The sequence below is a fragment of the Rhinopithecus roxellana genome, chromosome 21 (assembly GCF_007565055.1).
Source record: "Rhinopithecus roxellana isolate Shanxi Qingling chromosome 21, ASM756505v1, whole genome shotgun sequence".
NCBI lineage: Eukaryota > Metazoa > Chordata > Mammalia > Primates > Cercopithecidae > Rhinopithecus > Rhinopithecus roxellana.
The window spans coordinates 53,758,804-53,770,949 of NC_044569.1; the positions used below are offsets into that span (position 1 = coordinate 53,758,804).

Here is a 12,146-nt window from a genome sequence, read left to right on the forward strand (position 1 = left end):
CACAGTGGCCCAGCAGTGATTATAGGATACAAAGTTCTGTCACTGTCCAACACAAAAATGAAATACTGAAGGAAATGCTTTGAATTAATGGTGACCAGTAAGCTAAGAAATGATGAGACCATTGAATAACATTTTGTTTTTCAGCTATTTCTATCAAAAGTATACTTTAGGCAATCTTGGTAGTCATTTTATGTAGTTCTTTTATGCCAAGTATAATGTTTTTAAATTTGGCAAATTTAGTCTTGAAATTGCCAAGTTTTTGCTAAAAATATAAATGATAAATATAAATCTAAATGTTCTACATATCACACTGATGAGCAATTAGGTGCTTAAAGCATATTTTGATAAAAACATTCACTATTTGTGAAAGTTAAAGAGGTGATATGATAAAATATGTAGTAATGAAATTTGACATTTCTTTCTTCAGTTTTAAGTCTAAATTCTTTCTTAATATGTACAAAAATCAAAGTGTAAGTTCTCCAAAATCAAGGACTACCGTGATTTTATTTCTTTTGTATCAAAATGGAATAATCAATCAGCATTATTATAAATCTGTGGATGTTCAATTAATCATATTGAAAATGTGAGATAGACACATACAGAAATATATAGACATATATAGACATATATACATATATACGTATACACGTATATGTCTGTATACATATATACATAGTATATGTATATATGTATACGCATATATACATACATATGTGTATATATACATATATATGACAACATATAAGAGGAAACATAGTTGCCTCTTAAATACAGGGAAATACTAAGAACTTTGTAATTGGATTCTATAAATCTTTTGTAAATCTTCCAGAGCTGATGGTCTAGGTAATTTTTTATTCCTGAGTCAATAGAGATATTTACCCTTAAAACATACTGTAGAAATGGTCATCTTGTAAAAGTTGTTTTCTAAAATTTCATACTTTGTGCCTTCTTTAGCAAAAAAATCCAAATCATAATTTGTAATATATTGATAATGTAATCATGTTATTTATTAATATTATTATTATACCTAGCTGCTTGACTTTAGAGCAAATTGTACCAGATTTACATATTTATAAAATAATTTTTAAGTTTTATCTTACATTTTAAAATAATTTCATCTTTTTCTGTAGGTTGTCAGTTTATTTTACTATTAAAATATTTGCTTCTAGAAACCCAGTTTTAGCTCTAAAAATTATAAACAAAATAAAACTAGGTAATCAGCATGTTATATCTGACACTAATATCAAATAGACTCAGAATGAGAACATGATAGACTCCCTTGTCGTGAAAGAGTTTATAAACAATATATGAATTTTATTTTATGGATTTTTTAAAAATTTGCTTGGGCTACTAAAATCATTTTTATTTGGTTTCTATTTTCTGGTCTTGTTCAGTATAGTGACTGACTTTTCCAGTTTGCATGTTTAATCACAGTTGGTTTTATAGCCATGTACTGTACAGAGCCACTGTACTGGAGGAGAGCTACTAGTTTGTGGTTTGGATGACTATATAAATTAATGCAAACTGGAACACTTTTGAATGAAATGCAATGCCACAAAAAGAATTAACAAGCATTAATTGCTATACAGCAGGAGATACTAACTTGGAAAGTCCTGGGAAAATCAGGATTCATGGTAATCCTATTTATAGTAATGTTAATAGTGAATTGTTTTCAAGCATCTCAGAGCCAAAACAATGGATCACAATGAACTTGGCCCATTTTCCCCAAGATCAAAGGGTATGCCTAGCTCTATCAATCTGGGATGTGAGTATAGTTGTAAACATACTCTGTCTTCTCGTAGTTAAAGCTGGATTGGCATTTGTTGATTCTCCTAATGATAAATGCTTATGAAATCAGTTTTTACTTAAATATCTGGCTATATTTTTAAATGTTCTTTTTCAAGTTTTCTTTTACCTTTTCCTCATATATTTCTGACTATATGGCAAGTCCTTCAGGTTAAACCTTATTTCTAGAGTTTTTAAAAATGGGTCTTACTTCTAGATGGACTACGTAATACCAGCATGGAGTGATTTAAGAGGTATGTGAATGGAATACACATTTTAAGATTATAGTTACAGCATACCTGTATTAGAGTCTAGTGTTGGGTAGGCAGCAGTGAGGAGAAGTACATTGGAGGAGGTAGTAAAAGGAGGGTAAAAATCTCTCCACTTTTTCAGTGTCACATCCTAAGGATAATACATAAATTTGAAAATTGGGAATGTTCTTAAAGCCTACCTTCTCATACCTTTTCATTTTGATGCTACATAGCTTGCACTGACTCTTAGTAAGTTAGTTAGCATCTATCAAATAATCAAAACTATCAAAATGTAGTAAAAGCAGACTGGAGAGTTTGGACACATGTATTGATTCTATAATATAAGTAGTGAGGAAATGTCCTAAACATCATTCTAATAGAAACTCTTGATTTGGAACTTTATTTCCAGTTTGGGAACAATTCTAGCCCAAGTTTTGTTCTTTTGGACCTTAAAATATCCACAATCATTTGTAGAATAATAGGATTCCTTAAAGAAGGGGTCACGTCCTAAAGTATTCTCTTTAAAGATAAGCCACAAACTGGGGAAGAAAGGAAAAAACAATTTTTTTGTGGCTAAAAAGCAATTTAAGCTTTCAGAGAAGAATTATATAAAAATTAGGCTAGTAGTAATTCAGAAATCACAGGGCTTTATATCTGGAAGACACTTTAGAGATCAAGTCTAATTTCTTCATTTCCCAGATGAGTAAACTAGGTCGAGATTGGCTACAGGACTTGCTTTGACTGCAGCGTCAGTTAGGGACTAAACCTAATACCAAACTACAACTCTTTCCCATTGTTCCAGAATGACTTAATCCAGTCCAAAGCCAGGTATGGGGCAAGACCTAGGTCGTGGAATTGACTGGATGTGTTAGCATGCCAAAATAAATAAATAAATAAAGTAACAACGACAAAAAAAAAAAAAAAAAAAAAAACACGACGGTATTTGGAGAATTACTTTTATTGCTTCTAATAAGAATGAGGATTATTCAATACATTTATAATTAAAGTAAACTTACTACATATATTTTACTACAGTTTCACCTAAACTTACAATTATTTTTAAAATACCTTATCTTTAACTTTTTATGTAGATCCTTTAGATAGCAAAGATAACCCAGTATCAAAATTTGTGCACTTCTACCATAGTACTTATCATAATTTGCTGCAATTTTTAATTTAGTGTATCTTCACTTCCCCAAACCTCAAGCATTTTGAAGACAGAGCCTCAATTTTATTTCATTCTGTATTTTCTTGACCTATTGCAGTTCTTGGTACACACTAAGTCCATAAAAAAGTGAAATAAGAAAGAGCTTGAGTGGAAATGTAAATGGATTGTAGACACAGCTGACTTAAGAATTTGCTGTACTATCTTAGATAAATCACATTACCTTTATGAGCCTTGCATTTTCCATGTATGTAATGAGTAATTTTTTTTTCAGGAGATAGATCCGGAACCAATAGATGGAAACTATAAAGACATTCTCAGCTCATTGCAAGAAAAACTCTTTCTAATAAGTAAAGTTCTCCAAAGCTGTGCTTGTTTATTTCCTAAAACAGAATTCTTAACAAATGGAAGACATCAATCATAGGCTTAATGAGCATGTAACGGAAGAGTTAAGTATTAAAAAAATTAAATGATGGAAAGATGCTTGGGGTACAAGTTCTTTATAATCTGAGATCTGGTGATGCCATGGGATTATTGTGGCACTGCAAGATTATGTGTATAGTGTGATGAACTGCAGGACATGCTACCCCAAAATATAGTACCTTGGAAATGCGGAAAACCTCAAAAGCAGAAAGGTCTGTCTGAACTTCTATCACCCCTGCTCTTTTGAAGACCCTCATGTGACAGGTATCCAGTCCTATACCCAGAGAAAAGGCATATTGCACAAAAATGCCAAAAGGAATTTTTGATCCTTTATGGTGTGGTAATGGTTTGGTTTATTACCATTACCAATGGTTCATATTATATTAGGTTATATTTATTTTTATTCAATCATACTTGACACGTCTGTTCATTCTTAATCAAACCTGAGCATAAAAATACACATTTTTTCCTGGGTCTTTGAGTCTTCATTTTGGAAAGCTCCCACATTATGTAAAGCTCTGGTTAAATAAATAATTATGCTTATCTATTTTTAATGTTTGTGTCTTTTGTTATAGGGTGGCCGCCATGAAACTTGCAATGGGCAAGAAAAATATATCACTTGTTCTCTCCTACAAGCACAAACATGAAACACATTGGGATTTGGCCTCCAATAATGCCACCAAGAAAACACCCACTTTACTTCTTTGTATAACATTTTACTCAAATTCTAGGTGATGACATTAATAATAGCTTTTCAATCTACTTCCTGGATTACTTAAGGATAGTAAATTTCAACATACATTGAAAATTAATAGTACCAAAAGAAAACAAGGTGATATAATTAAAAGTATTTCAAGAGTAATCTCTCCTGTTCCCTACAGGGAATATAAATTATGTTAAATCAACTGTATAGACCACCCCTTGAATGGAAGGATTTAATAATGGTTTGAAAAACAACATATTACCATCTGTTTAGCCTGATGTACTCCTGACTATGTTTGGCTACAGTTGAAATTAGCTTTTAAAAAATTGTATTGATATGAACATTTAATAGCTTTATCTTTTTAATTGTATGTTTGCCAGTTTCTCAGTATTACTAGAGCATAGAATTTCAGATTTATCTCTCATCGCTTGCACACTTCACCCACAATGAGTTAAGATTCTTCATCTCCAGCCATATGTAACTAAAAATGTTCTATTAATATTCTGTATTGCTCAGCTATTGCCACAATAATGCTACAAGACAAACCACCGCAGACTTAGTGTCTTAAAGCAACTAGTGTTCATGATTTTTCTAGTTCACAAATCTGTGTGGTGTCTGTAGCAGATCTGTTCCATGTGTAGGTAGACTGGGCTTTCTTTCTGTCTTTGGGTTGGGTTTAGTTCTTTTCACAGGTTTTCTCAATCACTGAGGACCAAGGGCTATCTGCAGTATTCCCTTTTCTTGAGAAGTAGCACAAGTACACTTAGTGCTTCTAAAGGCCTTGGACCATGACTAGCAGATTGTGTCATCTGCCTGCATTCCACTGGACTAAACAGTGACTTAGCCAAGTCTACATTAATAGAAAGGAGAAATATATTGGCTATTCATCATTATATTGGCACCACACTTGGGACCAGTAAGTCTACATAAATACTGTAGACTGAATGAATATTCAATAAATGAAAATTTCACTTTCTACCAAAGCATAATTCTAGTTGAGTGTTTCCAATAACACAACTTTGTTATTTCCCAGAGCAGCTATTTTTTATATTTGAGCATTTTAGTTGCTACCAACCCTCTATTATCATGAGTAAAATTTAACCTACTCAGTGTTCTTCCAATTAGATCTCTAGTTTCCACTTAAAAACAAGTACACTTCCTCTTAGATAAGACAGCCCTTTCAAAAAATTGAAATAATTTTTCCATTCTATGTATTCCCAGTAGCTTCAACAGTTCTAACTCCTTAGTCCATTGTCCAAATGTTTCTAGAAGCAAATGCATCTGTTAATACATAGATTTCAAATAATCTTCAAATAACTCATAAATATAGAAAGATATCACCTATTTCTTGTTGCTTGTACACTATCAATATTCCAATTATGCAGATATTTTAAAACTAGTAACATAAAGTGATGAAAAAATACAATGTTTTAAAATAATGAAAATCTTTAAGTACAAAGGGAAATAATATAATGAAGATTTGTGTATACATGATGTAGGTCTTCAACTTAATAATTTCCTATATTTAATCAGAACTCTAATAGAGCATGAATCATTACATGTATAGATAAAATCTACTTTGTATTTCCCCCCTTTCTTAACTTTTCGCCTTTCCCCCATAAGAGGTAATGACTTGCTTAAATATTTTATAAAAATTTACCACATTCTAAGCCACAACCAAAAATTCTATATACATCAAATAATCAATGTTTTACAGACTACATTATTTACATTTTGATCTGAAATCAATAAAAAGTTATAAACAGGATGTGTATGTGAAACAATGTTTACTTTTGTATTGACTGCAGCATTCTGTTTAAGTTAAATGTGTTTACAAATCTACAACTACACAGCTTTTTAATCTAACACCAACAGAGGTGCATTAAAACTTTCTACTATATAAAATTTTGAATTTGTAAATGATTTACAGTTCTCTTCATTTGCCTTAAATATTACAGATTAGAATTTTAGAATATTGTGAAGATTTTTTTACAAACTGACACTTCTACACTTTAATAATACTTTTGCATAACATCTATTTGCCTTATATTAATACATTTATACTTGCTTTGACTTTGGCTACTTTTGCCTACCTTTTTAATTCCTTATTTGATTTTTCATCTTTCTGTACACTTATGTCTCTTTTAACTCAAATATAGGTTAGTTTTATTCTTTTGTTCAATATGATACGATATTTGCCTATTTTAGGAGAGATTTTTTATTTTGATTTCTGATGTTTTGACATGTATCTATTATACTTCCTTGTTAACTTTTGATTCTTTCTTTTTTGTCTTATATTGTATTCACAACTTTTTATTTTTTCTTCTCTTTTTCCTGTGCTTGTATCAAATTATATGGTTTATGTCTAGCATTTAATATATGAGTTCATATTTTTAACACAATCATTTTGAAAGTATGAAGTTAAATAAAATATCCATGCTTCTTCAAAATATATCTAGGACTTGGAGATGTTTTAAATCTTATACCTTTCCTCACAACTTACTTCTAATTGTGATGTCGTATTTTAGTTCTATTTTTATACCACAAAAAATTATTTTTCTTTCTCCTCTTCCTCCTTCATTTTCTTCTTCCCTACAGGTTGGCAAACTAACGTATTAGACCATACTAAATCTTGGTTATGTACCTTATTCCATCAGGCTCCTTAGCCTTAGTTCCATGAGCACATCTGCTAAGCAGATCTTCCTTTATATTCACTAAAATTCTCTGATAGAAATTATTATCACATCAGGATCTATGTCAGAGTTTTGTGTAAACCTGAGGAAAAATAATAAAGTATTTTTAAATTTTATAATTTCATTGGCAATATAACACCTACATGGGCTCTTTTATTTTTAGAAAATTGAAGGAATTTGGAAATGTTCTGGTTGGTAATGAGTAATGGGTCACATTTAATGTTGATTATTTTTAAATTTAATTCCTGACTCTTATCACAAATTTATACTTCTTCTGCTTGATCTTCTCCTTTGTGGTAAATATATTTGAAGCTGAAGCATAAAATAAACTCAGAGATCAGAGAGGTTTAAGAACATCACCTACCTGGCCAGCAGTGTCCAAGATGTCCAAATAAGCTGGCTCATTGTCAATCCTGACCTGGGTCTTATAAGCATCTTCTGAAAAACACAAGACAACATTCACATTTAAATGTGACGGAAAAGGCATTACTAATTTTTAGATTTCATATAGAAAAATTTCTAAGTAAGTTACTAAGTAAGATAATCAGAAATATTACTCAAATAACATATACAGATTGAAAATGATGTAAATCGGGAAAATTATGGGAGAAAGTGTTTTTGCTTATGGTGAAACCAAATAGATTTCTCTTTCATCAGGAAAATTTTATGATCTGCGGTGCCCTAGCGGTGTTACCTAGAGAAAAACATGGAACAAATGTTATTAGTTATTTCCTAACAATGCAGGGCAAAATAGCATCCAATCATCTTAATGGTAAAGGCCTGGATGCTTTTGTTAGAAGATCAGGAGTAAGACAAGATTCCCTGCTCTCACCTTCTTTGTTTAACATAGTCCTAGAAGTCATAGCCAGAGCAATTAGGCAAGAAGAAAAAGTAAAATCACCCCAATTGGAAAAGGAGTAAAATTATCTCTGTTCACAGACAACATGATCTCATATGTAGAACCCTAAAGATTACATACATGCAAACCCTAAATGAATTCAGCAAAGTTGTAGAATATAAAGTCAACAAGCAAAAATAAGATATGTTTCTATTGACTAATAATAATATGAAAAGACAATTAAGAAATCAATTTCATTTATAATGGCATCAAAATTAATTAAATACTTAGAATTAACAAAGGATGTGAAAACTTCTACATTGAAAATGGTAAAATGTTGCTGAGAGAAATTAAAGAAGGCACAAAAAGTTGAAAGACATTTGATATTTATGGACTGAAAGACTGTTAAAATGTTCACACCTGCCAAAGGAATCTATAGAGTTAATGCTGGGTTAAACAGTAATTTTGTTTTTAGTTATTTGAGAAATTAGCACACCACTTTCCACAATGGCTGGACTAATTTTCACTCTCAGCAGCAGTGTATAAGCATTCCCTTTTATCTGCAACCTCACTGGCATCTGCTATTTTTTTTTTTTTTTTTTTTTTTGACTTTTAAGTAATGGCCACTCTGACTGGTATGAGATGGTATCTCATTGGGTTTTTTATTTGCATTCCTCTACTGATTAGTGATGATGACATAAAGGGATGTAGAATTTTATCAAAAGTCTTTTCCACATCTATTGAGATAAATAACCATGTGGGTTTTGTTTTTAGTTCTATTTATACAATGAATCACACTTACTGATTTGTATACGTTGAACCAAACTTGCATCCCAGGGATGAAGCCTACTTGATCATGATGGATCCGCTTTTTGATGTGCTGCTGGATTTAGTTTGCTAGTATGTTGTTGAGGAGTTTTGCATATGGATGAACAAACCATAGCTGAGAGTGTGGGATCCAGGTCATGGGCTGCTTTATAGTACACAGCCAGGACCAAGGTCAGTGGGCCTGTTACTCAAGACAGAGAGGACCCTGAGCAGATAGTGATGATGGCAAGGTTAAGGCCAAATTTAAATATAGCTGAGTCCACAGGGAGATGAGGCTTTCTTTGGGTCTATAATTGGGAAGACAGTAAGTGAGCCTGCCACCTGGATTTTGGCCTGCCTTCTCAAAATCTTCATCCTTGGTCTGGGGCTCCACTAGAGTTTCACAACTTCCTACCTAGATCCCCAAGCTCCCACCATGTTTCCACAAAGTCATTTGCGAATGGCTGTCAAATTATTGTTGCTATGGGGGAATATGAGCGGGAGATCTCCTATTCTGCCATCTTGCTGACATCATGTACTCCAATTCAAGATCTTTCTGCTATTTTAACGTAAGCATCTACAGCTAGACATTTCCATTTTAGCACTGCTTTTGCTACATCCCATCAGTTTTAGAATGCTGTGTTTTCATTTTCATGCATTTCTGAATATTTTCTAATTTCTCTTGAGATTTCTTATTGAACTCATTCGTAGTTTGAGAATTGGTTGCTTAATTTCCACATATTGCAAATCTTTCAGTTTTCTTTCAATTGTTGATTTCTAGCTTTATCCTATTGTGATTGGAAAAGATACTTTGTATGATTTGAATATTACTTCCTACTTATACTTGAAAGATAAAGAAATGCTTCCTGGGAGAAGGAGCACCTAAATTGAGTAGGAGGAGTTAAGAGAAAGTGAAGCAAGAGAGAGAGAGAGAAAAAAAAAACAGACCAGAATCCCAAATGTTGAAAAGAGTATTGCTGAACAACAACAATAAAAACTTAATTTCAGTGTGGCTAAATCCTAGAGTTTAGAGAAGAAATGTTGATGAAATGTAAGAGATAAATCAGATTAACTTATGAATATATTTAAAAGAGTCATGTATTTGAATTAGGTATCTGAAGTCAGACTGCCTGGGTTTAAACCCTGGTTCCAGAATTACTAGCTGTCAGATTTTAGGAAAATCACTTGACATCTCTAAAATGTAGATGTCTCATTTGTAAAGGTACAATTATTTGTATTTGGGTCATGGAGTTGTTTGAAGGATTAAATGATATAGTGAGGAAGTCACCTTATATTTGGTATGTAATAAATACAAGAATGTCTTGCATTTAAAAAAAACTAATAAAGGGTAAATATGTTCAGTATTATTAAGAAATGTGGAGTTCATTATAATGCCATCTTCAAATGTGCATTTTAGAATGCTCACTCTGTCTGAAGTGTGGTGAGTGAATTGCAAGGCGGAAGACTAGAGGCACAGAAAGAAGATTATGTAGATATGTAGTAATCCAGGTGAGAAATAATGTGTAAGATAATGGCATTAGGGTTGGAGGAAAGTTGACAGATTTGCAAGATGTTTAGAAGGTAGAAACTATAGCACTTAGTGACTAATCAGATGAGAAAACAAGAAGGAGGAAGGTAGAAGAGAAGCTCTCAGATTTCTTGCATTTGAAGTTGGGCAGATGGGTATGACATTTCCTGAAAGGGGAGGCAGAAGGATAACCACACGTTTAATTTTAGAAATGTTGACTTTGCCTTGCCTGTGGCTCATTCAAGTGAAGACAATAAAGAAACAGTTATCTGGGCCTGAAGCTCTGGATAAAGCTCTAAGGCTCTTCTTTCATTGTATTCATTGATGGTCTTATTCATGCCAATCTTATTATACATAGCCTGTTAAATATCTATACTTCTGTAAAACACAGTTGTACACATTATCTGTAAAACACAGCTGGACCTCCTGAAACCGGAAGTCACAAACTCTTAAGAGTCTGGCTGCAATCTACATTTTGTTTTATGTAGCATTTATATCATAAGCAAAGAGCAAACTGAATCACTGCTAAAAGCTTTTAGAACATCATCGGATTTTGGCACAACTCAATAATTATTCATACTATTGATTGTGAGCCACAAGAAAACAAATGAATTATTTTCAGAAACCGTTGTTGTAGAAAGTAGTAATGATCAACCACAGGAGGCATTTTTCCAATGCATAATGCTGAGTAACTCTCACAAATCAGATTATTGCTAGCTACGGGAGATATGAAGACACACAAAAACACACATGGGCACTTACAATCATGGTCTCTACTCTCAAGGGGTTTGTAAAATCATGGTGGGAGACATACATATAAACACACATATACAATGAGATGTTAAAATCACAAACTGTATAAGAGCATAAATCCCACTTCAAGGAAATTCATTTCTTATGACTGTGCTCCAGAAGGCAGAAGTTGTGGAAAGTATGACTTGCAGGGTGCTCCATCTAGTATGATTTTAGCAACTCTCAGCCATTCTAAATGTATTCAGCATACGGCCAACCATACAATTTTTCTATTTTCTATTCCATTGCTCTTTGTACATTCACTGATCTTCCTCTCACAAAAGAGAAATCTTGTGGAATCACTTGCAATTTATTTGAAGATGCATGGGGTTGTTTTTCAATTTCATAGGGAAATAAGAATAGTTACTCTGAAAAGGACTCTGTGACCCAAGGATTATAAGTGAATCTTTCAGATTTTGTGTTTGTTTATTTAAACTCAAAGCCCCAAAGAAGAGCCTGCTGAGGCCAGGGGCACGCTGAGTAATCTAGGCGAGAACTCCTCTGTGTGATTATTTGAGCTCTAGATAAGCCCAGCACATGAAACGTATATCAAATAAAAGCTTCTCTTGGGATCAGAAAACTCCTTCAAAGGGACTTGATGAGAATTGGCTCGAAACTAAAGACAGACCTTTTATCCAAGGTTTTTTTTTTTCTCTCTTTTATAAAGTGTCTATCAGAGTACACATTTCATTGTGGGGAATCTAGGTCACCTGCCTGGCCTCCATAGAAACTAATCCTTTTCATTTCCTCCCCATAAACAATCTTTCTGTTTCCATTCATTCACTCCCTTTGAGACCACCCATGCAGAAATACACTGTCAGAAATACTCTCTTGAATGCATATAAACACTTCCCTGAATTTCAATCATCTTCCTATAGACCGAATCCTGAAGTGAACTCATTTATCTTCCCAAGCATGAGGCCAAATGTATACAAAGCTTTATCAGGCAGAAATGGTAGCAGCTGCCTGCTATATCATTTGCGCAGAAAAGCACACTGGGACTGCATTCTTGGAGGCACTACTACCTTAAAATGTATCTCAAAGTACTAATGTTTAATTTGAGATCATTTCTTCTCAGGATATATCTTCTCCACTGTCCCTCTTCAGCAGAATTGCGTTAAGAAGAAATCACTAAAGTCCTGTATTGAAGCCTCAAATCTA

The 12,146-nt window shown here is 33.0% G+C and overlaps 1 protein-coding gene across 1 annotated transcript in view; it reads right to left on the bottom strand.

Moving 5' to 3' along the window:
• The window catches only part of RIT2 (Ras like without CAAX 2), a 387,902-nt gene that overhangs the window by 228,439 nt on the left and 147,317 nt on the right, over positions 1-12,146 (bottom strand). The window contains exon 3 of the mRNA XM_010358789.2: positions 7,385-7,458. Coding sequence (XP_010357091.1) covers positions 7,385-7,458 — 74 coding nt within the window. The remainder of the gene's footprint in view (positions 1-7,384; positions 7,459-12,146) is intronic.